Raw genomic sequence first — 27,882 nt, forward strand, 5'->3', positions numbered from 1 at the left:
AACTCTACTTTTTCCTCCAGGAATCTTGTATATCCATAGTTCCTGGGGCGAAACATTTCCAATGACAACAGATTTTGTCCCCACACTAGCTTTGTCCATTCAGATCAAAAGCAGAATTATATATGATTTTCTTTTTAATCTGTTGTGATGTATGAAGATTAAATAAACACTCCATACAAGTTCTAATCTTAACCAGAAAGTCATTAAATAATACCTTTTGTTTTGAAACCTGGATGTTACAAAGTGTGAAAAGGCGTTAAAAAATTTTATTTGTGAAACTTCTCTAGAAAAATGCAGATCTTGTTGCCTGTCACCTTTCCTGAATTCAGTGTTTGAGGGATGGATGTTTGTCCTTACCAGAAGAGCATTGCAAAGTGTTGTATAGTTGTTCTGTCTACATACTAAATGTTTAATTTTCAGATGTTTGCTGTTTATGAAAACATTTGTGTGAGTAGATGTGTTGAGATGTCTTTTCTTTGTTAGTAATTGAGGCCAGTACGTAGTTTCTCACTTACTTCAATATGCTTTTCACTATTCAATTAAAGTTGTTTTGAGTACTTTTTTTTATTGAGCAAGATTTTGTTTTTGAAGTGGCCCCACACACTTAACTGATTTTAATTCTACAGTGCATTCCAATGAGATAATGGTATATGCCTAGTTAGAGCTCTTTGGAACATTTTTAGGTGGATCCAGTGTATTTTATTTGCTAGTCCTCTTATATTTGAATACACTGTTCTTTGCTGTAAACTTAAGAGTGTAAATATGAAAGGAAATACCATGAGTTGTCTTTGGTATCTCAAAGTTGGCTGTAGTCAGATTTAAAATAAAACTAGGTAAACTGGTAGGTTTTTTTTCTCTCGTGACACCAATTTGACAATAAGAAAAGTGTTGACTTTTTTCTTACAAAATGTATGTTTTGAAGCTACATTGATAAAGTCAGTGAATTGGCTGTAGTATTCTGATATTCCCTGTGACACTGAGTGTAGAAGTTGAGCTCCTCCACAGAAGGAAGAGCTTTGCACAATGTGGATCTCATGTCTCCAGAAAAAGATCAGGCAATTGAGATAGTTTGTAGTATAATGAGGAAATCTGTGTAGTAAGTGGATATTGTTTTGCTTGGTATGATTTATCAATTGGAGTAACAAAGTGCTTTAACTGCAGTTTTCAGTCATCATAATCCTCTCATAATATACATTAGGAGTAATTTATGAATTATGCATATAACAGCATCAGTCCAGGTGGATGAGCTGAGGTAGATTACCTCAATGAAAAATTATTTTAATTGTGTGCTTTAATTCACAAGGCCAATATTTAGACTGTCATGCCTACTGAAAAGACTGTATAAAGAGAAGATTTTTCCAGGCAAATTATGAAGAAGAATCTAGGAGATTCAGGAATTTTTACACTGCAGTATATGTTGATATAATGTAATTCTAATACTGTCTTCTCAGGTAAGAATGAAACAGAAATGTTGTTTTAAAACTAAATTTAAATTAGGAATCTTATCTGTGAAAAATGTCTTGTAACTGCTCCAAGGGATTTTCTCTTAGATATATCAGAAAAGAAAGCACTTAAATAATAATAAAAAAATAAAAGCTCCGAGTTTACTTCCTCTTTGAGGAGGAATCTTAAATCTTATTACTGAGGGCTCTGCCGTTAGAACTAATTAGGAACTAATAGAAACCATCAATCAAATACGTTGCTCCTTCCCTATTGACTTTCACCCTCTGTGATGGTGGTTAGTGGTTCCAGTGACCTCCTCAATTGGAAGATTTTGTGTTCGTTGTTGGAAGAACATGGTGACTATAGCAAAGAGAGGTAAGACAGCATCCTTCTGTCTACAGCTGTTTATTTTAAGTTAATTATACAGCTGAACAAAACTGTATTTAGGTAGTTCAGTAAAACTTCTCACTATTTTGGACTTCATTGGTGCTAACTCTTGGCAAACAGATTGTACGTACTTGCTAAGGCCTTGCCATCTTTTGTAAACAATGTTTGTTTCAAAAGTAGCTCTGTTTAGATATGGAATAAAATAACAGAAATGAGGGGACAATAATTAATGTGTCAAAACCATAGTGTCATGATTTTAGTATTGTTTGGGGTATTCAAGGTATCCTTATGGCAGAGTGGAGATAACACAGGCAAGATGGGCCCAGTTGGACAGCAATTTTAGGCCTGTAGAGATACTGTAGAGTCTCTGAAAAAAAACATCTGAGTCCAACCTCAGCTGACACAGTGAATTAAAAAGGAAATTTCATCCAAAAGGAATGAAACATAGCAGGGATACAAGTCTGTCTAGAATTAAGATCAAACACATCCTCAACCCACAGAGGATAAATCCAACTTTACTCTTAGAAATGTGCAGGAATAAATAGAATACAATAGAATACAATACAATTCGTTGGTTGTACAGTCTGGACATCTTGTTAACAAAAGCTGAGGAGTAATAATGTCTTATGTTCTATTTGTCCTTGGTTGAATTACTAGTTGTTCTGTTTTTCTCTTAGGTTATGGTCAGACTGGTCCAATGGTTCAGAGAGGTGGATATGACTCCATTGCTGCTGCTGTTTCTGGTCTCATGCATATCACAGGGCATGAGGTATAGTGAAAAACTTACAAATTTCATAAAATCTTTGTGCTGTGTACCAAAATTGGCTGCTGCATGGAACAAGTCAGCCTAATGGTAACATATCTGTTGTGCAAACCCTCTTGAGTCCAGCAAGAGGTCTCATCTCTGGTAGTCTAAGAAAATAATAGTATTTGTATACTTCAGCTATGTCACTTAAGACTTGTAAAGAAAAATGTTCAAGAAACAGAAAATTAAAGAAAAAGGAAGAATCCTAAATTTCCAGTGAATAAATTGGCAATGTATGCTAACCTGTTAATGGCTCCTTGAGCTGTAGTAGACTCATTGTTGACAGCTGGATGATAGAACCGTATCTTTGAGTGTGAAGTTTCATTGATGCTTGGCTATTGATACCCCATTGTAAAAGCGGGAATTGTGAAACTACTTAGATATATCTGACAAAATCTGGGTGGTTTTCAATCATTCTGCCTTCAAATAGGCAGAAAGATGCCATGCATTTCTGGAAAAGTTTTATGTGCTGCCTATTCCCACTGACACCCAAGATCTTTCTTAGCTGTGGCATTGCAGGAAGCATAACAGTAGTTTAGTATCTGTATTCTAGAGGTACACAGAACATGTGTCTTCACCTTGGAAAAATGCTGGTCAAATAAGCATTTAATTAAGCTGTCTTGAATCACCTGGAGATGCAGGGAATGTGGTCCCAAAATGTCCCTTTTCTAGTGAAGTAGTGTTACAAGTCTGTTCCATGCATTATAAATGCTAGATACTGTTCTGTAGGGGTGCTCCTGGTACTCTGGAAGCAGTAGTGCAGATCTTGTGAGTATGATACTTGCATGTTCTAGATAAGCAAGGAATTCATAAAGTTCCTGTACTAAGTGTCAGCTGCTCATGTTTGAGTACTTTGTTGAAAGCTAACCACATGATCTGGACACAGCTCTATTGTAGGGTTGATATTCTGCCAATAGACTTGTTTTCTACTTAGAACAATGCCAAACATCAGAAGTTTGTATTTCTGGCATCTATTGTTACCAGAGCTGTCCTTTTTATTAGGGAAAAAAGCCAAAATCAAGCATTTTTTGACTGAGTAAGCTGAAACATCTTGTGCCTAGTTTCCTGAAGCTGTCTGTTCCTGCTGTATTATTGGTATGTACTCATAGGACATCCCATCTTAGAACATGAGAAGACATGAAATTGAGTGCAGTCCTTACAGACACTTCCCATCAAATATATAATGTACACATGCACTAAGCAATGACTGATCACAGTAACTGTAGTGTAAGTAAATTTAGCATTGTGTCTGTAGAATGGAGGTTAATACTTCCAATAGAATGCCAGAAACTTCATGCACACCTCAAAATATACCAATCAAAATTGAAAGGATATACAAACTGTTAGAAAGGGGCAGATGTTGTTAGTACAACATGAATAAAGAAAGATGGGTAGAAATATTGAAAAACACAGGACTTTTGTACAGCTTTTCAATGATATGTGAATGCCAGAATAAATGACTGTTATACTGAATAATTGCATGCAAGTTGTATTATGAAAATAATAGTCCTCAGTGGCTGTTATGAAGATGGATTTTATGAAAATATTTTGTTAAGGTCTACACCGGAACATCAGATGTTCACATCACCTCACCAAGACTTGAGGTAATGTAATCATAGGAATCATTTAGTCACTGTCAGTAACAGCTTTGTCTATTCACTGGGGGCTTCTAAGAATTCATTCAAACTTAGTCACTCTTTGACATGATTAAAATAAGCATGCAAAAATTTACTAATTTTTGTTTATTTGCAGTTGTTTATGTAGAATTTCCTCAGTTTCTTAAACCCATTTTTTGATGTATAGATGGACAGTATTGTTTCAAAGACTTAAGTAGTCAATGACTCCAAAAAAACAAATGTGCTTTTTGTTGTTGTAGTGAAAACTTATCTAAGGGGCTGTAAAGTCATATTGTATGCTTGTTAGAAAGTTACTTTAAAATAGTGAAGAATTATTAATAGTAAAATCTTCCATTTTTTTAAACATTTAAACATTTATGTTCATGTGACAGAATTGTCTTTAAACTAAGTCTGAACAAAAGTAGAAACCTTGTTTCAGTCAAGATGTAGAAAAGTGGCCAAAGAAAAAAAAAGAGAAAAGAAAACATAATTTCATGCTGTTTTTTTTTTTTTTGTAAATAAAGTTTAAATTATTTGTTGGCTAGGTAACATGGAATTGATGTGCTAAAATTAATAAGTTCATTTGAATGGGTAGACTAGAGTCTGATTTTTTTTTAGAACAAAATGGAAAATGCCACTCTAATAAACAGGAAATGAAAAAAAAGGAAAAGTTATAACAGATGATGTTGGTTTTGTATTTAATTGCAGTAGCTATAGATAATCAGTATAACATCATCAGTGCAAGAATGCTCTTTGGAAACATCCCTTTGCTAAACAAACCATTAAAAGTTCTTGCAGGATGGTCTTAGAGGCATCAGCTGATGCAGCAGACAAATTGAATGAATCTGAGCAAGCAGCAAAAAAGCATCTACATACGTGACTGAGGTGTTGAATGTTGAGGTATACATATTTACATTGATGTATACATATTTACAGTTCCTTAGAAAGCATTATAATAATAGAGTACTAAAATTTTGTCCTGTATGTGACTATACAAAAATGTATAATTCAATAGCAGTATATATTCTTGCCTATTAAAAAAAAAGCTTGTTTTTTTGTCTTTTTTTTTTCCTAGCAGCACTTAATGGTAATAACTTTGAAATGCTTCTGAGTGATATTCTGAACCTTGAAATTAAGCTATAACTTCTACAATATTGCAAAAATATTGGCCCAAACAACTTCATTTGTGCTAGTGTTGTTTTTGCTGATAGTACAAACCCAAACACAGTGGAATAGTGTCCTTAAATCATGGTTTTGTGGACAGAAACCTGCAAGCTCTTACACATGTACTTGATTACTTGTGTATTAGAAGTGTATCACACCTGTGAAATTTGAAATTCTAATTGAAATTTCTATGACTCATCAAAACAATTCTTTAGTTTAGTACCAAACAAAGGGTTACAAAAGAATACACATCGTATATGTAGCTGAGAGCTGTTGAAAAATACAGCTATTCCTGGTTCATATTAGCTTCAGCAATTATTTCACATCTGTAAAACTACTGGACTTAGAATGCTTTTCTTAAGCATGTAATTTCAAAACAATTTTAATTTTAAATAGATGATTTTTGTATTACTGATGTAAGTTTGGTTAAGGAAATTATGTCAAAGGGCAAAAAAAACCACCTCAGGAAAGGAGGCTTCTAAAACATGTTGTGGCTATATCTGGGTGAGAACATGTCGACAAATTGTAAGGAATTTAGCAAACAGCAAAAATTAGGAATAAAAATGTAAACTATAAGATTGAGCAATAGCAAAGCACAGTGATTTAAAAACAAAAGGTCTTCTTAACTGGTATGCATCTTTATCTTTTCAAATGAACAAAGGGTAACTCCTGATGCTGCACCAAATTTAGAGTCCAAGCCAGCCCTTGAGGCTGGATGGCAGCTTTGTTTGCTTAAGACACATTCTCCCTGGCTAGTGCTACATTTGCTCTTCCTACCAGAACAATAAAGTCATTGTTGTCTGGCAGGGGTGGTGGTGTTTGTCACTTTTGAAATAACTTGCTTAAATAAAAGATACTGTGTAGATCCTTACTTTGCCCAGGTAAATGGTATAATGTTAGCTACACAAAAATAGTGCTGTGCTGGCAGAAGCTCTGTCTAAAGGAAGGTTATTTCTCTGTGTGTTTAGCTTTAACCTTCATGTAAAGCAGCTTCACATCCCTTGTTCTTCAGGACAGTGATAAAGCCTGAATTAATCCATTCCACAGTACTTACACCTGTGTATCCTTCCACAGAAAGACTGGCTTATGGCACAGGAGCTGATTGAAGCTGATTAAATAGTGAGACATGGCAGCTCATCATGAGTCTTGGTAGAAAGACCAAGGATGGTTAGAAATTGTGTGGACTGGTTCAGAATTATAGGTTGTTGAGTATTAGGATAAAACAAAGCCAACATGTTAAAAATAACACAGCAGTATAGTACTAGTACTTTGTAGGATTGTTTTCTAAGGGGAAATTGTGGAAGTATTTTTAGAAACAAAAGGTGAACTTTTTACTGAGGCAAAGGTAGAAGTATTTGCTCTTAAACTTTAGACAGTTTAGTAATTGACAATGAAGGTTCTGAAAGTTTGTATATAACAAGCTATTAAAATAATTCCAATTTCTTAATCTTCAAAATGTGTTGTTCTCCTTAAGGATGATATCATCCTTAAAGGATGAAATTAATGACACTCTGAAAACAGTGTGTCATTCAAACTAAGAATGTTGCAGCACATCTGTTTGTAAAATCTAAAGTCTTTTTGGTTTCTTCTCAACCCAGTGAATGTAGTGAAATGGCTATAATAAAGAAAGAGCAATTTAACAAAGTGATTACTTGCAGCAGAGAATAGGAGGGTTTTTTTTTTGTTTTTGTTTTGGTTGGGTGTTTTGGTATGTGTGTGTGGTTTTTTGCAGTGGTTTTGTTTTTTTTTTCATTTGTTTTGTTTTTTCTTCTATTTCTTTGAGGTAGCTCTGAGGAGAAAAAACCTTCTCATGGACTAATTAGTTTTCTTGGTAGGCCTGTGCATATAAAAGTGAAGCACGAACTTTCCTGTTTTTCCCCAGAGCTGGGTACAATGAGGGTGGTAAATAGCTGGAACCTTTGAGTTTTCTTTTGGGAAGCTGAAGTAGCTTAGTGTAGCATCTGGTGAAGGAAGAAATAAGAGATTCTTTGAAAAAGTACTACTTCCTAAAACAGTATTCACCTTAATATTGCGTAGTTTATATATAATCCTATGGATATCTAAGCTATAGATAGTCACAGACTAGTCCTTACTGCAGTTTGGATGAGAGTAACTAATATTTTTAAAATTTGCTATATTTTATACAGATTTTGTAATTTTTAGTCAATTTCATGATATGAAAAAAATAGCAGCCTTTTCCATCTTATCTAGAAAATATTGTCCTACTGTCTTCTATTTCAGAATTGCTCTATTAATGCAACTGATAATAAAATAAAAATTCAAAAGAAAAATATAACATATATGACTTGGTATCAGGCTTGTGTAAATCTTGCTGGAGTGCAGAAGAAAAATGATGGTGAAGATTTTCTTACATGAATCCAAGACACTCTTTTAAAAATAATTATCAGGAAACAATTCCTATATTCTTATTTAGAAGATTATTATTACAGTAATTACACATAGCAGTTTAGACATGGCTAATTAAAATAATTCTGTAAATTCAATTTTATTTACTTTATGCTACATTAGTTTAAATACATTTATGAAAACTTGACAAACAGTTATTATTTATCAATTGTAATGATTTTAAGTTGTCTTGTGGTAGGCTTACTTGTGTGCCAGAATTCTGGAAGAGTCTCATTAGCTTTGCACTGCTATTTTTCTTCACAGTTTGAAAATTTAAAAAAAAAAACAAAACCCAAACAAACAAAAAGTAAGACTTCAAAATAAGAAACTGCTGTGATAATCTGATCATCTGACCTCAAACTTTTCAGAGCAGGAAATGGAGAATATTTCAGAAGAAGCACGACAATAAAAGCCTAGCTGGGCTGAAATTAGAAGTTCATTTTGCTATTGATTTCAGAGGGGACATATATCATGCCAGTGTTTACAGAAGTTCTGAAACACATCATGTAACATGAAGATTCTTCCCTTGATGCTAGACAAGGGATGACATACAGAAAAAGGGTATTTGAATGAACAACTTTTCAGTGACTTCAGTCAGTGTCATGAATTTGCATATATTTGCATGTGTAATATTTACACGTGTAGACAAAAATTTGTGTTTGTTTTCTTACTAGAAGCCTGGAATGTGTGTAGTGGAAAATACAAAACTGAGCTTTGACTTGGGGAGGGACTAAAGAGGAGAGAAAAAAGGGAGTGAGAAGAATGAAGCAATATGGTTCTGCCTTTTAAACAGATAGGCACCTGTGTCAGTGTACTGTAGAAATTGTTTAGGCCTTTAGCTTCTAGGATAATAAAATTCAGTCTTCGCTAGCTTCTTTTGTCTCTAACATTATCTCTTTTCTTTTTGCATTGGTGAGTTGAAGCATTATGTTATTAGGGACAAAAAGTTGCATAATAAATCCTTCATGTTTTTAGTATGTGGCATCACAAAGTGGCAGTTTTGTGTACGTGCTGCAAGAATACCTGGTTTTCAGTGGTAGTTTTTATACATCTGGTCATTCAAAGATACTAATTTCTTGCACTAGCTGTGACTGAGTGCAACCATCCAACCAGTTCTTTATCTACCAAGTGCCTGGTTTAGAGAAAAGCGTGTCGTGTGGGATGGTGTCAAATGCTTTGCACAGAACCAAGTAGGTGACATCAGTCACTCTTCCCAGACCTACTGCTGCTGTAACCCCATCATAGAAGGCCACTAAATTTTTCGGGCACAATTTGCTGATAGTGAAGCCGTGCTGGCTGTCACAAATCACCTGGTTCTTTTCCATGTTCCTTGGAATAGTGTCCAGGAGAATCTTCTCCATAAGCCTGATGGATAGCAAGAGGAGACTGGTAGGCCCATAGTCTCCTGGGTCTTCTTTTTTACCCTTTTAAAATATGGGGGTTATGTCTCCCTTTTTCCAGTCAGTGGGAACTCTGCAGGACTACCATGACTTCTCAAATATGATGGGTAGTGTCTTAGCCATTCCCACTGCCAAATCCCTTGGGTCCTGCAGATGTATGTCATCAAGTCTAATGGGCTTATGCACCTTCAGGTTCCCTAGATGGTCTTGAACCTGATCTTTTCCTACAGCACATGGTTCTATGTGGGTGTCTCTCCAACACATAATGGGGTGGTTGAAGCCCCCCATGAGAATCAGGGCTTGTGAATGTGAGGCCACTGCTATCTGTCTGTCAAGGGCCCCTTCTGTCCCCATAGTTGGGTGTGTGTAGCATGATTATAATGTTACCTGCTATTGCCCTCCCTGTGCTCTCAGTCAGCTCTTCATCCATCCCCAGTGAAATTCCATATGCTTCAGCTGGTCATTTACATAGACAAAAACACTGTGTTCTTTGTTCTCCTTGTGTTCTTTGCCTGTCTTTCCTAAAAGAGCCTATATCCCTCCATTCCAACACTCCAGTCACAGCAGTCATCCCACCATGTCCCTGTCATGTCAATAAGATCCCAGCCCTGCACAATCATATTGTCACTACTTGTTTTTGCTGCTTTTAATTTTTTCTTTGTTTATTGTTTTGTTTGTTTGCCTTGTTTCATTTTGGGGCATTTCTGGTTTGTTTTTTTTCTTTAGGACGGTGAGCCAGTTAGACCAGGAGTAGCAATGACAGACCTTGCTACTGGGTTATATACGTATGGAGCAGTTATGGCTGGTTTACTTCAGAGGTATAAGACAGGAAAAGGACTACACATTGACTGCAATCTCCTGTCAACTCAGGTAGGAGTTGTAAAAAAATTGCTTTTTGTTTTATAGATGTTTGAACCTAAGAATAACATTTGCATATAAAGTGCATCAGTTAGTATAACTAATGACAACAATAATAATGGCATTGGTGATCATTTTCTTAACCTGCCACTCTGGTAGTGACCGTTTTATATGACATGGTTATTGTTACTACTGCACTAAGTTTGGTTTTCACTTTTTGCAAAGGACTTCCATGTTCTGTGAAAACACAGGTTAATCAAGTTTTATAATATCACTGAGCCTTGTAGTAGTTGTCGTGAGTAATTGGAGACAGAGAAGCCTAAGTGGTGAAACCAATGTTGAGAGGAAGGCTTTGGCCTTTGTCCCTTTACTGGGACATGTAACTTCTAGAGCAACTGAATAACTTGCGCAAAATCACCCAGAGTATTAAAGTATCACCCAAGTTTCAAAGTAATGTAGTCTGGAGGTCTGCCTTTTGGCTCTGGGAGTTAAAGGAATGAAGGTTGAAGATGCAGCATTTTTCCTAGGCATTAAAGGCAAAGCTGTTTTGTTCATGAAAGATACAGCATGTACTACATATAATGAGAAATTTAACTTTGAATATTTGAACACCACTGGGGCACTGATTTATCATTTCTAAAAAGTAAGTGGCTGAGCTGCATATGACCAGAGACCAGCTGATATGATGTTTTGCTGATGATATGTAGGTACTTGCTGGTAGCAACTGGGCATATGGTACAGAGAAATTTTTTTTTCAATTTAAAATGTATGTCAAAATTGTGTACAGTCCTAATTACAGCAACTACAGTGCTCCATTGTTTTCATCTTTATTCAATTGTATTTTTCTTCACATTATACCTGTCAGTACAGCTGAGAAATGACAGTGCCCATTGTGCTAAAAGTTGGCCCAGGTGCAAGCAAGAGGTTGGACACCTATATCATTGTATGGTAACAATGATTGAGACTAATAATTGAGTTTGCTCTGTTTTCGTGCCTACTGCTTTTGTCTGAATAACTGTTGAAATCAGAAAGGAGGGGAGATCCTTGCTTGAATCAATAAAGAACTTCTCCTTTATTTCAGAACAAATGTTTGTAAGAACTGAACTTTATTATACTTAAATATATTCACAAATGTTGTCTCCGTATTGGAAAAATGCTTAGGAAAAAAACGGTTCAGAAAATTTTTAGAATGTGTATTAAATTCTTATGAAATATTTGGTATATATGTGGAAGTAGGGGGGTTTCATGTTTAAGGTATCGTAGTGTTATATATTATGGAAGCTGCTCCTTGATCTTTTTAATTTCCAATTTTATAAAAATACTTCTGATAATTTTTATTGATTTTAGGAGTCATTCTGGGAGGGGTGTATGCACGTAATTCCTTGTTCCACTGGTTTTTGGCCTTTTTTTTTAAACTGAAGTCTTCTTGATTATTATTCAGTATTTTATCAAATGCTGAAACCAAGAAGAGTTGAAGTTAGGTTTTTCTGTAGCTCGCTTATTTTGTTATCTTATTTGTCTTTACAATCTTTTTCCTTGCTTAGGGTAGATTTGTCTATGCACAGAAGTGTTCTGATATTGCAAAATTTCCATCTGAACTTCCACATCATCATCCTTTAGGCCACTCACTAGCATACACAAGGAAGAGATTGAAGACCTGGGTAGATGTTGGTGAACAAAGCATGCCACATGGTGTTTGTCTTCTACATGATTAGTTGAAGCAATGCTAAATATTCAAGGAAAAGCTTATTTGTTTTTTTAGGTTTTTTTAAACAGTAACCCCTTCCCTGCTCATTATTCAATTATAGTTATCTAAAAGTTATTAAGAAGTAATTCCATAAATTCACACTCTCATTGAAGAAGAAATGTTTTTATTTACTTCAGTGTTGGGTAAATGAAATTCAGATAATTGTATATTGGAACAAAATATGGATAAAAGACGTTATTCAGAAAACAGGGTCATCTGTTATTCAGATGACCCTGTTGCTTCAGTCCAAATTAATTTTGGGGTGTTGGCCCAAGACTGTAATGAGAACATCTATTAAATTGGAAGAAGTATTTATGGATGAGGTTCTAAAGTAAAAAAAAAACCCACAAAAAACATGTGATTAATCCCATTACAAAGATGTGTTAAAATAAATGAAGAGAAACATAAGTGGCAGCTGAGTCTCTCTCAGAACATCTAGTTTCTTGGTTTGTTTCCTTTGTTTGTATAAGACTGGTGCTTACTTATAAGTCTTTAGCGGGAGTGTCTCTACTAAGAAAGTGTAGTACAAATCTGAAAATGTAAACAGGTAAAATACTCTCACAATACTTCTGATGGTAATGAGTTCTTTTAAATTAAGTTAGACAACTACTGTGATGTGATCAGGGTCTTTAAAGATCCATGTTTCCAAAAAGATTTTGGTTTTATCTCCCAGCTAGCTTTTCCTCATGTGATGAATGTTAAAAAGGACTTTTTGAAGTTTGTCATGCATGCAGCCAAAAAAATAAGGAACCTAAAGTTTTATACATTCAGTTTATTAGGTTCTTGTTGACATTGATTAATGGTAGGATCTAGTGGTCAGAGACATCTTGATCCCTTTTCCTTCAGCAAGAGTTTTGCTGAAGCATGGTAATTTTTAACAAAGAAAAAAGGAATCTACTACGTGTACTGAACCATCCTATTTATAGTGTTTTGACAGCAGGGTCTTGTATGAAACTTCTTGGTTTTGCCAGCATTTCATGCACTGAGCTAATATAGCAGTGTGGTTGGATCTTTTGTTCATCCCTTCATCTGATCTGAAAATTGTGAACCTATACATATTCATTGTTCAGTGTTGATGACTCTGACGATGTCAGAAAGGAATAAAAACCCCAGGGTTTAAGTCATTCAGGTAATTAGAAAATCTTGAAAATGGTTTGGTTTGTTTTATACAGAAAACTTCACATCTAAATGTCCATCTGTGTCTGTGCTATCACTTTTCTGCATGCCTTGCAGAAACACAAGAAGTTTGTTCGGGTTTTTTTGGTTCTTTTTTTTTTTTTTTTGTGGAAGGGAGGGCTGGAAAATGCTTTTGATACTAATTACCTACACAGACATGCAAATAACAAAGAGCATTGAACTGAATTCAGCTGCCAATAAAAGTGATCTGAAACTTTTTAAAGAACTATCCCACTGACTGGCAAGTTAGTTTCATATTTGTTATCTGTGTAGATCCAAATTATAAGTGAGACCCTGTACTCTCAAAAAATATTATTTTTAGAATATCTTAAAATACATATCTTTCTTTCAAATTCCATGTTTTAAACACTTATTACTACCAAACAAGATTTCTTTCCCCACAACAAAATAGGATTCTAGCATTTTTTTTTGAACAAGTGATATGGTAACTCTTAGGATGTGGTTTTGTAGTGAGCAGAAACTTTCTATATCTCTCATCTATAAACTTTTAACCTGTGTCATACAATTCCTTTGAAATTTTTGACTTTTAGATGATTCACAGTTGTAAGTTCCAGATCTTTCAGCATCTAAATAGTGTTCTTTAGATGATACTGGTAAATAAGAAGGAAGTGGGGTTTGGATTTGGTTCCAATTATGCAATTGTGCCTTTTCTTCTGTTGTGGCTTAAAAAAAATCTCTTGGACGTTTTAATATCCTTCCTGTATTTAATTACGACCAGGCTCCAACAAATACTGTAATAAGTTGGTTTCATTTGGATTAAAAATCTGCAAGAAATATTTTACATATAACATTTCTGCAGTTTTGAATATATTTTTCCCAGATTCCACAGAGAGAAAAATATGGTTAATATTGTTTGTACATTATGATTGTTCACCGAACACTTCTTTGCTTCTAATTGCTATGTTTTAGTTTGTATTTGCCATAGCAAATACCTTCTTAAAATGTTGAAGTGACTCTAGAAAAACCTAGAAAATTGGTATAAATTATTTTCTTTATTTCATTTTTGTTCTTAATTAAACTGCTAGTTTACTGAGGGAATTATGAGGGTTAGAAGCTATTAGTTTTTGTTTCTGCCTCACATTTTCCCATGATGATTCTGTTTAGGCCGTATCTATTTAAGGTAGTTTCAGTGCTATCTATTCAGGGCTTTCATGGCATGTCTTTTAGCAATTATTGAGTGTAGGTGAAACTGGTAACAGTTGCATACTGTCTGTGGGACATACAAGGCATCATAGAATCCCTGAGAAGTAAATTGTGTGGAAATATCAGTCTTGGAACTTAAATACTGCTCAGGTGTCTTGACTGTATCTTGTCGCTTCTCTGCTTGCTGAGAGTCATGAGTTGAATGAATACCAAAATACCAAAAGAAAAATCATCTTTTTTAGAGGTTATTGCTTCTGGTGATTTTGGAGGCCAGCTATGAGGACTGTTACACAGTTGTCTTGTTTTTGGATATGGTTTGAATAAGTGCGTTTTTTACAAGCTTATAAAGCATCATCTTTGCAAAACATAGTATTCTTATTCTCCATCATAATAAAAAATTGAGCATGTGCTGTATGGAGATGTCTTTTTTTTTCACTGTATAGCTCTCATATGGAAAAATAACAAAATCTGAATTAATGTGAACATTTCTTTAAATGTATACTGCACTTTAAACACTTCTTGGCTTGTATTTTTGACAATTTCCATTGAGGACAGCTGTATAACTAAGAACAGAATTTATCCCTCTGGGTTTTGAGCAGCCAGAATTTGATTGAATAGACCAGAATACACATGACAGTAACTCAATTTAATATTGGCCTCTGTGGAATTTGTGTTTTGATTTCTAATGATTAGTTATGCAGTCATTGGTAGAACATCCTCCAACTGGATCTTGGTTTTATTTAGTGGCTTTCTTTACTCTGTAAACAGAATATATATTCCAATTGCTAGGGAATTTCTTCTTTAAATGCTGCCTAACTGTAAATTCTCTTTCTTTTTGTCTTGCTACCATTGTTCCTGTGCCAAAGAAACCAAGCCCGACTGAGTTGCAGTTTCAGTTTCCTATGTTGATCTGCCTTTGTCATTAATCAGAGAAAGACTAGAAAGGAGATAGAAAAATATGCCCCTTTTTTACTTAAAAAAATGGATGCCTGGGATGGGTAGGGGAGAGAGTTTGAAGACAAAGGAAGACATTTCTTTTAATGAGTTTTTAATTTAGATGACCTTTAAATAAGGGTGTAATCTTGGAAATGGAATCAAGATGTTTATTACCAGCAGATCAGATTTCAGAATCATGCTGAATATTAGGAGAAGGATAACCTGGGTAAATGAAAACAAAGGAGAATGATTTAAACAACTAGTACCAGAATAAACACATTTAGTGTACCCCAAAATCTCACCTGCCTCTCTAAACTCATAGAAGTTTCAGAAGTTATTCTATAAGTTCGTCAAACTAGGATAGAGGCTTTCAACACATTGTGCTCCATTTTAAAATGTAAATAACAAGTAAAAGGGTTGTAACTTGATGGAAGAGGTTTTAGCTTTATGTCATGGAAAATTTTAAGTTAAGACAGCTGATTTTTATGTGCTGCTGAACCTCTGGAAATCTAATAAACCTTAACAAGTGTGGCATTTTTGGGTATGTTGATAGAACTCTAGCTAAGGTTTCAACACTGCTTAGTTTGATTACTTCAGGAAACTCTCATTAAAATTTCTCTGTAGATTATGATTTACTTTTCTAAAAAAGGGTAAAGGATGATGCTGAAACACATTTGAAATAATTACTTCCTTTGGTCTGATGAGGTCCTGCTGTCAGAATCTCTTTGTATTCAGCACAGTATTGTTTCTCTATTCAGCATTGGTTTTGGCTAATCAGTTAGATTGCACACTCTTTAGAGAAGTGTCATGTGGTTAGGCCAAAAGTCACAACTTATTACTTACTATGTTATAGTGAAAGCTATAAAAAGTGTGTTCAGACTCTAGTATGGGACTTCTAAAACCCTTCTAAAACAGGTGTCCATTCAACTGTCCAAAAGTCATAGAATCAACAAGGTTGAAAGAGACCCTTAAGATCATTGTTGTTAAGATCAAGTTGTCAACCCAGAACTACCATTATAATCCCTAAACCACTCAATCACATCATCCAGATTCAGCCACCTCTTAGACATCTCCAGGGATGGTGACTCCACTCTGGGCAACCTATTCCAGTGCCCGACTATGCTAACAGTGAATTTTTTTTTTCCTGGTATCTGAATCTCCCTTGTCTCATCTTAAGGCCACATCCTCTGGTCCTCTCTCTGCAGACACAGGAGAAGAGACCAGTCCCCACCTCACTACAACCCCCGTACAGGTTGCTGCAGAGAGCAATAAGGTCCCTCCTGAGCCACTCTCTTGAGAATAAAGAACTCCGGCTCCCACAGCCATTCCCCATAAGAAATGTTTTCCAAACCTTTCACAAGCCTTGTTACCCTTCTTTGGCCATGCTCCAGCACCTCAGTGTCCTTTCTAAAGTGAGAGGCCCAGAACTGAACACAGTACTCGAATTGTGACCTCACCAGTGCTGAGCACAGGAGGGTGATCTCTGCCCTGGTCCTGCTGGCCACACTGTTCTTCATACAGGCCAGGATGCCACTGATCTCCTTGGCCACCTGGGCACACCTGGGCACACTGATCCAGTGGCATCCTTGGTCACCAGGATGCCACTGATCTCCTTGGCCACCTGGGCACACTGCTGGCTCACTGAGCACCTCCAGGCTCCTTTCTGCTGAACAGCTCTTAAGCCACTCCTCCCCAAGCTTCTAGGGCTGCATGGTCTTGCTGGGACCTGAAAGCAGGACCCAGCACTTCCCTTTTGTCCTCATCTTGTTGTCCTCAGCCCACTGATCAAGCTTGTCCAGGTTTCCCTGCAAAGCCTTCCAGCCTTCCCTACTCTTGAGCAGATAAACACTCCCACCCAGCTTAGTGTTTTCTGTAAATTTACTGAGGGTGCCCTGAATCCCCAGGTGCAGATCATCAAAAAAGATGTTAAACAGGGACCAGCCCCAAAACTGAGCCCTGGGGAATGCCACTAGCGACCCATCACTAGGTGGATTTAGTTCCATTCACCTCAACTCTCCAGGCCTGGCCATCCAGCCCGGTTTTTATTAACTGAGGTGTTCACCTGTCTTAGAAGGATGCTGTGTGAGGCTGTCAAATGCTTTATTGAAGTCTAGATAGAATACATCCACTGCCTTTTCCTTATCTACTCAGTAGGTCACTTGGTCATAGAATAAGATCAGGTTTGTCAGGCAGAACCTGCCTTTCATAAATGCATGCTGGCTGGGTCTGATCCCCTGATTGTCCTGCATGTGCCATATAATGGCACTCAGGATGATCTCTTCCTTAACCTTGGTGGGAAGGGAGGCTGACAGAGCTGTAGTTCCCTGAACCATCCTTCAGCTGTATCCTTTACATTTACTAATTTCCAGTCAGCTGGAACTTCTTCAGTTAACAAGGATTGATTGTAGAGGATTGAGGGTGGTTTAACAAGTTCTTTTCCTTCCCTCACTACACTGGGGTGGATTGATGTGACCATAAATGTGAGTGCTTAGTCAGAGTTCAGTTATTTGTAAAAATTCCTTGCCTTGCTTTGAATGAATTTGGTAGTTCTAGATTTCTCTAATAAATATATTTGAAGTTATTTTTGTAGATTGAATTAAGAATAAATTCCTTTGTCAGAGTATAATTTACAATGTTGCCACTACTTAAAAAGCTCTATGTAGAAGTGCCATATTTTGACTCCAGACTCATTGGTAATACTCAAGTCAAATAGAACTTTGGACCACATTTCTCTGACTTGAATGCTGCGTAACAGCTTAGTAAATGAACTACATCTACAATGTAAACAGCATTAAAATACTCAAAAGAGTGTTATGAGCATTGCTTAATGCTGCAGAGGCACAGAAATGATAATCTTGTAAAATGTCCTATTTCAAACATTTCATTTAATTGCATGGATTTATTTCTTGTGACATCCCTGTAGTGCATTAGCACCATTAGCACCATTAAGTACTTAATGGACAGTGAATGGAGATTTTCAGTGTTAGAACTAAATCCATTGTACTGTAATGAATGGGAGATTTCACTGTGATAATAGGCAGACAACATTTGCACATTTCTCACACAACCAAATAGACATGACTTGTTTCTTTATGTGCCTCCCTTGTATCAAATGAAAAGTCTAAAAATCTACCTGTTTGCACTGCTGCAGCTGTTGAAATTATATTTTATTTTTGTATTTGTTCACTACAGATAAGATGAAAATGACAATGTCAGTAGACAAACACACCTAAGATTGTTTTTTTCCGTGCAAGTATTAATGCGGATAAATGTGGAGAACAAAAAGATGAGTGGTGTAAATGGTTAGATGTATGCATATTTTCATTGTAAATGGCACTGTTCCTATCATAAGATCAAAAGTGAAAAGTGCCTTAATACAGCATGTTTTGGATGTTGACAGATTTCCATGGATAAGCATCCTTATTACTGATTAAATAAAAAAAATAGTATCCTTCACATTGATCTTCATATGCACTTCACAAAGTGTATATAAGATCCAGTATGGAGCTTCTGGATACTACACAGTTGCAAACAAGAATAAAAATTGCTATAGTTATTCTGATGCCTGTCTTCACAGGTAATTAAATTTTATATGAGCAAAATCTGTTTGTCTTTATCATATTTTTATGCTTTCTTGTTTCCATTCTCAGTCGTCAAATATAGCTATTATTTTTAGAATAGAAAAGGACCATTTAGGTTGGAAAAGAACTTTAAGATCCTCAAGTAATTCAGTATTGCCAAGTTCACCACTAAAGCATGTCCCTAAGTGCCACATCTTTTAAATACCTCCAGATACAGCAACTCCCCCACTTCCCTGGGCAGCTTGTTCCTATGGCTGACAATCTTTTCTGTAAAAATTTTTTTCCTATTATCTAATCTAAAACTTCTTGGTTTAGAGGCCTTTTCCTCTTGTCCTATCACTTGTTGCCTGGGAGAAGACACTGGCTCCCCCATCTCACTACAGCCCCCTTTCCAGAAGTTGTAGAGAGCAATAAGGGTCATCTCTGAGCCTCCTTTTCTCCAGTCTGAGCAATTCAAGCTCCCACACCTGCGTCTTAAAAGACTTGTGCTTCAGATCCTTCACCAGCTTCACTGCCCTTCTCTGGACATGCTTCAGCACCTGAATAGCTTTCTGGTAGTGAGGGGCACAAAACTGAACACAGGATTTGAGGCTGCACCAGTTCTGATTATAGAGCACTGCCCTGGTCCTGATGGCCACACTGTTCCTGATACAGGCCAGGATGCCATGGTCCTTCTTGGCTACCTGGGCACACACTGGCTCAGGCTCAACTGCTGTCAACCAGCACCCCCAGGGCGTTTTCTGCTGGCCAGCTTTCCAGCAGCCTGTAGCACTGCCTGGGGTTGTTGTGATCTTGCTGTGCAGGATCCAGGACTTCTTGTTGACATCATACCAGTGACTTTGGCCCATTGATCCAACCTGTCCAGGTCCTTCTGCAGAGCCTTCTTACTCTCCAGAAGATCAACACGGCTGCCCAGATTGTTGTTGTCTGCAAACTGACTGAGGGTGCATTCGGTCCCCTTGTCCAGTGTGTTATTAAAGATGTTAGATGGAATTGGACCAAATACTGAGCCCTTCAGAGCTGGTGACCAGCTGGATGTAGCACCATTCACCATCACTCTCTAGGCCCAGCCATCCAGCAAGTTTTTTTATCCAGTGAAGATTGCACCCATCCAAACCATGAGCAGAAGAAGACTGTGAGAAAATATCAAAGGCTTTACTAAAGTCCAAATAGAGTCTGTGGCTGACAACAGTCACAGGTTTTCCCTCATCCACTTAGTGAGTTACCTTGCCATAGCAGATCAGGTTGGTCAAGTAGGACCTGCCTTTCTTAAACCTATACTGGCTGGCCTGGTCCCCTGGTTATTGGGCACATGCAGTATGATGATCCTGTGCCTGAACCTTTGTTCCTTCCTGTAGAATATGCAGCCTCCCTCGATTCCTTTGTCCTACAGGACTTCTTCCCAAGGGACTCTCAACAAATCTCCTAAACAGGCCAGAGTTTTTCCTCTGTAGTTCCAAGGTAACTGTCCTCTCCTTCCTTCTGCAAGAATTAAAAAATATATCATTTCATGGTTGCTATGCTCAAGACAGCCTTTTACTCCCACCCAGAATTTCCTCTCTGTTCACAAACAACAGGTCCAGAGGGCTCTTTTCCTATCTGGCTCTCACAAGTGCATCAGGAAGTTATCTTCCACACGCTCCAGACTCCTAGATTATTGCCTCTTTGTTGTGTTGTATTTTCAAGACATCTAGTATGTTGAAGTCCCTCATGAGAACAAGAGTAGCAATTGTGAGACTTGTACTAGTTGCTCATAGAGTATTCTGTCTTCCTCTTCTCCTGGTTGGGCAGTCTGTAAGACTGCCACCAGGATGTCTGCCCTGTTAGCCTTCTTCATTCTTACCCATGAATACTCAAGCCTGTACTCACTATAATTTAGCTCTAGAAAATCAAGAGACAAAATGTGTTGTAGTGTTAGAGAAACCTGAATACAATGTAACAGAATAAACTTTTTGTCAGTTGAATTTTGCCTGGACTTGGTAAAGCTGGGTGAAATATAGAACACAATGCATTTAATATTTCAATGCATATATAGTCTTTCTTCAGAGAGAATAAAGTCTTAAGAAAATTGTAGAAATTTACAGCTAAAGTTGTCTGATATGTCTGTTATCAACATCTGATTTCATTTGTTAGAACACTGCCAAAATTTTAACTGTTTTGGCTGATTTTTCCATGTCATGGAAAAGAAAAGGGATTTGTTTTCGAAGTTACTTTAAAAATGATTCATCTGTTTCCAGGGTCTTGTTATAGGAAAATCCACTGATAGGCTTTTTTTGTTTTTTCTTTTTTTCTTTGTGAGAAACCCACTGCCTTCAGTTTTTTGGATTTTGCACTGAGTATACAGACTAACTTTGGAGTTCTTGGATTTTTTAGGCTTAATATTCTCCTTGATAGTTTGTTTTGTTTTGTTTTGTTGGGCTTTTTTTTTTTGTTTTTTTGTTTTTTTTTTTTTAAGTAGCAGGTTCTTTAGTGATATTCCTTTGTAATTATGAAGCTGAAGTAGTATCTTTCTTTAAGCTTTCAGAAAAAAAAAAGTAGTATTTTATCATAATCAAGAAAATGAAATTTATTCTTCCTTTTAGAATGTGTCTTTCTTCAACTGGAGCTCATTTAAAAGAAATAATATTTTTTTTTCTTTTTCTCTCTAATGCCAGTGCTGTATAATAGCTTCTATAGTCAGGATTTTTATTTTTGATCCTCCACCTAAAATTCATCTGAGTGTGTAGAAGTTTATTTTGTTTGTTGTTTGGTTGCCTGTTTAATTGGAGACTGAAGAAAGATAGGAGTCCATTTAACATGTACTTACTCTTGAAACATACTTTTGTAATTACAAGTCCTACATCTGTTAGTTGCATCAATCTTTGCTATTGTTAATGCTAATTGAATCTTAATCAGGAGCTGATCTCCATGCTATGGGAAGAATCCATTCTGGTCTTTTATGAGCTCTAAATAGCTCATTAAAAATAATTTTTAGATCAGTTCTTCTTTTGTTGTTTCATTTCACTGAACGTAGCAGTTCTCTGCAATGCAAATGCATTGTGTTTTTGAAGATGTTTCTATTTCTCTATCTATGTAATCTAAACTTATTTTTGATAAAGTAAAAGATGTTATCAGACATAATTTTCAGGCAAAAAAAATATTTATACAACTGTATACCTTAAAGTCTGTTTGCTCTTTTTATCTATCTTAACCTTTGAGAATTTGTATTCTAGATAAGGTATTCAAATACATTTCCTCTTGTTTTCTTATTGAGTGGTTTGGGGTTTTTTATTGTTTCTTGTTTAATTAACATCTACTAGGACATCTTTTGTGTGACTGTCATTTGCTGTGTGCTATTGGTCAGGTGGCCAACTTGAATCAGCAAATCCCCCATGCTGCATGTGACTGCTAGCATGGATTTATATACCTGCCTAAGTGTCTGGTTGGAAGGTACCAAGAACAGGACACTATAGGAGATCTGTTTTAAAAGTCTAATTATTTGTCATTAAAGATCTGATTTTATCTTAACAAGACTATAGCTGTGGCCAGAATTATGCCATTTATGGATACTTCAGTGCCAGGAGTTTTCTTTTGTGAAGGGTGAATTAATGATAATTTCCTGGAGTTTTTCATTAAGAGAAATCAGTGTCACTGAGTAGAAAACACTTTTTACTGGAGCACAGTGTTCATTGCATGACCACAGATGTTTTTCAAAAATTCTCCTTAATAGTATTAAGCCTTGGCTTACATTATGGTAGTTTTGCTTTTTTAATTTAACTTTTGCAGGCCAGACCTCCTGTTTTGATGCAGGAACACCATGGTTGAAGCAGTAAAATTTTGCTTCTTTGTGGGCAGTGGCTTTGCTGTATACTTGCAGGTGGGAATGTCTGCCCTGCCTATAGGTGTATGCCACTCTTGAATGGATTTTTAACTTCTGCAAATCTCTCAACTTCAGGTTAGATGGGTGGCCCTTACAAGCTTGAATGTAAGGTGATGTTTGTTGATAGCACCTGGGAATGCTGCGGTTTCCTGCTGGACCCCTGCACGATGGACTGCCTTGAATTGTGGCAGCTCTCTTGCCTCTGCACAAGGCTGTGGTTTCTGCTGCCCAGTTAATTCTTGCAAGAGTTTGAAACACAATTCCCTGTGTAAAAACTGATAGAACACCACTGTTTATTGTGGTATAGTGCCACATCCTGAAACAGTTGGGTCGATGCTTAGGAATTGCGTAATTAGCTGGTAGAGTGAGGGCTGCCTGGTAGAGATAGAGGTTTTGGGTTTTGATGTGGGGTTTTTGTGTTTTTGTATAATGCAAAAATGACTCAAGGAGCAAGAGTTGAGAGTCATTTGATGCACATATACATGGAAGCAGCTTCTTAAGGGCAATAGGGAATAACTGCAAAGCAAAATTAGTCAAACTTAAATGTTACCAGTGTCAAAATACTTATTAGGGAAAACTTAAACCAGTAAAATAAGTCATTAGGTAAATACTAGCATAGGATCAGTGATTTTAAGAGACCTTTTATAGTGTGCACCAAATGCGGATTGTGGTCCTATGTTCACATTTTTCTCGTGTAAATATTTTTTTAATATGTCACCAGAAGTATGGAAAAAGTGTAAATGGAAGGTTATTGGCCTCTGCGCAACAGAAGGCTGTGGAATTTTCTGGAATGATTTTTTTTTTACAAAGCTGTAAATTAATATTTGTGTTGCTACTTCTGTAACATAGCATAAAATAAGTTACCTATGCCAGTGTAAAAATGCCTGAGTCTCAAAGTTAATAAGTCTACATGCTTACTTTAAGAAAAAGCAAACAAAGAATGAGACAGAAATAAATTAACTTGGCTTAGAGTCAAAGCATTGTTAAGGTATGTGGCAAGACAGCAGACACAAAATTGGAGGGAGAAGAAAGTAAAGAATATAATTAAAATTATATTTTCTCTTTCCAGTTACCTGTCTTCTTTTGTTATTCATATACACTTGTTGAAATTGCATGTAAATGATTGATTGACTCAGCGAACTCATTGTAATAAATTGTTTGATGTGCTATCTTGGAAAAAAATCTTTTGAAATTCTGTCTCTTTTCTTTGTCTGCTGACCTTGTGGCTTTTAATATCTTGTTTCCCATCTGTCTAATTTCATCATAATCTGAGCATAACTTTTCAGACCTTAATGCAGCTCTCTTTTTGTTCTGATTTAAGTAATTCTGTTACACAAATATGGGATTTGGCCATCAACAGTAACATTAGAAAGGAATGTTGAAATACGTGTTCCCTTTACTGATGTGAAATAAAGAAACGCTTATCTGTAGATACTTGATAATGCATATTTACAGTGTATAGATCTGTCTCTACAAGCAAAGGAATACAGATATGCCTGTATCATTTAATTATATCTGCTTTAATGTTGTAAGTTCAAAGGTTACTTTTGAGGATTATTTCTTAATTAAAGGAGAAAAGAAATGGGTCTATAAGGTTTCAGGAAAGCAGTTTTAAGTATAGATTTTAAAAATACTTAGCTGAATATGTCATGCAGATGTACCCAAACTCCAGTTTGAGAGATTGATTGTATTATAGGTGTTTCTTCTGCAAGAAGTGTCTCTATCAGTGAGGTCCTGAGTCTTGAATTACAGGGGAGTTTGGAGAAATAGACTTATATTGTTACAAACATTTTTTTTCTAAAGGATATAATGTCTATAAAAATGTTCATTTGGGATATTTTTTAATGCTTGTACTTCAGCAGTTTGTTTAACAACTGTAAGATATAGGTAGCTAATTCTTCATGTTCTTTATTCATTACATAAATTGTAAATGCTGAAAAGTCTTTTTGGACTGTGCCTTTTTAGTGGGACTAAATCTTTAGAAAGACCAAAGACAATGAAGTCAGTCAGGAAGATAGGAAAGGGAAAGGCATGGTAGGGGAAAGTTTCACGGGACAGTAGAAATAGAATAGTCTTTAAGTTTGCTGAACGTGTCAGAAAGTTATGAATGTGGCAAAAGGCCACAGAGTTCACTCAACGGTGTATTTTCACATAAAACACAAAACATTGATATATTTATTTTGGTCTATATAAGCTTATTTGGTGGTGATGATACTACAGCTACTGCTAATTAATTTTGTCTGTCTAATTTGACTCTGACTCAAATTAGAGAAGGAAGTCAGAGTAATCCAAAAGCCTTTTTAATCATGATTTATTGATAAAACAAAAATAAGCAAACCAGTTTTATAGGCTACATAGGCATATGCATTCAAGCAAGTGATCAGTACATTGACTGCAATGGAATTATTCTTCATACTAAGTACCAAGGTGAACTGAGACCTTGATATGGTCCGAGCAACTGTTAGTTCCAACATCGCCATCTTTACTATGCCCTGACTTCCCTGGCATTTTTGGTCTCTTGCTACTGAAATAAGTGTGAAGCAGATGCTTTAGTGGTCAAATGTCAATATCTAGTGAGCATTATGTTTTAATCCCTTTTTTTATTAATGTACTGTGAACAAATGCTTTAAAGAAATCTAATGTGTGTTTTTTTCCATTACTGAAAATAGTACATTCATCTCATCAAAGAAGCTGAAGCAATTTGCAACACTGTGTTAAGAAAGTATATTTTTAGGGATAAAAGTCTTTTTGTGAAGAATTCTGTTTATGAAACTCCAATCCCTAATTCTATAGTAAATGTGTGTTTTTTTCCATTACTGAAAATAGTACATTCATCTCATCAAAGAAGCTGAAGCAATTTGCAACACTGTGTTAAGAAAGTATATTTTTAGGGATAAAAGTCTTTTTGTGAAGAAACTCCAATCCCTAATTCTATAGTATAGAATGTAGAAACAAATGGATAGCATGAAATCTTGGCTCAATTACATTTAATATCAATATTTTGGGATTCTGTTTCACTAGGTTTTAATTCTCTATGTCCTTCCTGGAGTTAAGTTTGATATAACATTTCCTATAAGGAAAACATGGAAAGTTAAATGCATATTCTTGGTATTTAGAAGTAAAAGCTGGTTGTAATGGATTCATCTCACCTGTCAGTGAAACTTGTGTGTAATGTGTCAGCTGTGTAGTGTTGCATGCAAATACAGAAGAATATTTAATGAATAATTAGATAATTTCATCATCACTGCAGAGCCATTTTTCTGTGGTAGAGAAAGTATCACTGTGGAGTATGACCCCAAAGTGAAAAATGGCAGGAAGGATGGGTCAAGGCTATGTGTTACTAATAAATGACACACTCTTGCAACTCATTAATTCTCTCTATAGTCATGGTGTTTCATTCTATGTTGCTGAGAAAAGTTGCAGACTGGGGAAAAAATTCTTTCTAGATACTTCCAGTTCCATTTCCTTAACTGCTGAGATTTTCCTGAGGACCAAAGAACAGACATGGTTCAACATTTTAGCCAAATGAAGTAACACTGGGCTATAAACAGCTGGACCTGAAATCCAGCTACAAAATGTTTTCCAAAAGTACTCAGGAATAAAGAATTGTATTTCTAGTTATTATATAGAAATATAATTTTTGTCTGTAGTTAGACACTTATTTGCTATGTATTTTCTTAGTTTTTCTGCTGTACTAAATTGCTGCATGCATGAATTACAGTTAAATATTTTCTTTAAACGTGACAGTGACACATTCACATTTTCTTTTCAGAATATATGGAGAAAGAGCAAGGAAATGAAATGGCTTTTGATTCCTGGGAATTCTGATATAATTTACATATTGGAATATGAATGGTGGACTCTGAATTAATTATGTGTTTTGTTGTAGACTAGACTGATTAGTAGGCACAAAATATTATAAACAGTTTGATCATCGAAGCAAATTTCTTTCATCTAATGGGAGAAATATGGAGAAAATAATGCTTTTGGAAAAAATTGTTCACATGGTCTACTGTTGAGGCAAGAACTTGCACTAACTGGTGCAGTTAGTTAACAGAATAAAACAAATGCACTGTGTCTGATGAATGAGTGATAACCTTCCATGGTAACTGTAATGCTTTATTGTGTTACTTGGCTTCAGATATCGTCAAACACTGTATTCCCTCCAAGAATAAAGAATAAAGAATAAAGAATCTGCCATAGATTATAAAAGAACCACTGATTTTCATGCATTACTGCATCACAAATTTTAATTTCTTTTTCCTAAGATATAATCATACTTACAATATATTTATTTATATTCTCACATTCTTGTTCCTAAGTTAGTGTGCTATATTTTCTTCAAAGTTAATACTTTTCCAACTGTGTCTGACTAATAATTTCCTAAATCTCTCCTTATCTTCTAATGACAGATGATTTATCAAGGCCCATGACTTAATTAATATTACAGAACATGTGGGGAGCTGAAGAATTCAGAAATATTTTCAATAGCTTGGACATGTAAAATGAGAAGCATAGGAGAAAATGAAAAGATAATCTTGTAACTGAGGAAAAAGTCTTTGTGATTTAAGCATGGGATTGAGGTTCAGGAAATGGTGAGTTCTATCCCACAAATCTGTCATGCTTCCCACTACAGACAAGACACTGCTGCAGCTGACTATTCTGCAAAATATTTAACACTCTCTTATCTCTCAGGGTTGTTTAATGCTACATATGTCCAGCATTACTGGTGTTATGGGGAACATATTAATTTTTGAGTTTATGGAGTTGTTTTTAAACAAGCACTGTAGCCTGAGGTTTTCTTGCAGTAAAAAAGTTTGCAAAATATGTAATGTCTAAAGGATACTTTTGTGACATAAATATGTTAACTTATGTATCTAAAGCACAGAGAAAGAAATGAGGTTGTCAATGAAGTTTCATCTTTCCTGAATACTACACTTTTTTTCTGTTTTCAGGTTGCATGTCTCACTCATGTAGCAGCTAATTACCTTAATTGCAAAATTGAAGCAAAACGCTGGGGTACTGCTCATGGGAGTATTGTTCCATATCAGGTAAGCAGAAAGCATTAGGGTCTTTTCCCTTGGAATTCATTATTTTGTGTATTTTGAGATCGAGAATTGACTTTTCCCATGACCTGTAGTCTGTAATGTGTCTGTGTAGAGGCATGACAAGGTTCTGTTGTTCATTGTTGTTTCTGCATTTTGCATATTTCTTCATCAGCAGTAGATTAGTAACAGAACACTGAAATAGATCAAAGGTGTTTGCTGAAACTGGATGACTTTAAAGCTAGCATGGTGACTTGATTGGTTTTCAGCTAACACAGGAACCTTTTTTTTTTAA

At 35.9% G+C, this 27,882-nt stretch overlaps 1 protein-coding gene across 6 annotated transcripts in view; it reads left to right on the forward strand.

Annotated features, from left to right (window-relative positions):
* The window catches only part of SUGCT (succinyl-CoA:glutarate-CoA transferase), a 314,835-nt gene that overhangs the window by 34,807 nt on the left and 252,146 nt on the right, over nt 1-27,882 (forward strand). For all 6 annotated transcript variants that reach the window (XM_039715018.1, XM_039715019.1, XM_039715024.1 and 3 more), the window contains exons 7-9: nt 2,508-2,599; nt 9,948-10,091; nt 27,498-27,593. In XM_039715018.1, coding sequence (XP_039570952.1) covers nt 2,508-2,599; nt 9,948-10,091; nt 27,498-27,593 — 332 coding nt within the window. The remainder of the gene's footprint in view (nt 1-2,507; nt 2,600-9,947; nt 10,092-27,497; nt 27,594-27,882) is intronic.

Source organism: Passer montanus, unplaced genomic scaffold, assembly GCF_014805655.1.
Source record: "Passer montanus isolate IOZ18808 unplaced genomic scaffold, ASM1480565v1 scaffold32, whole genome shotgun sequence".
Taxonomy (NCBI): Eukaryota; Metazoa; Chordata; class Aves; order Passeriformes; family Passeridae; genus Passer; species Passer montanus.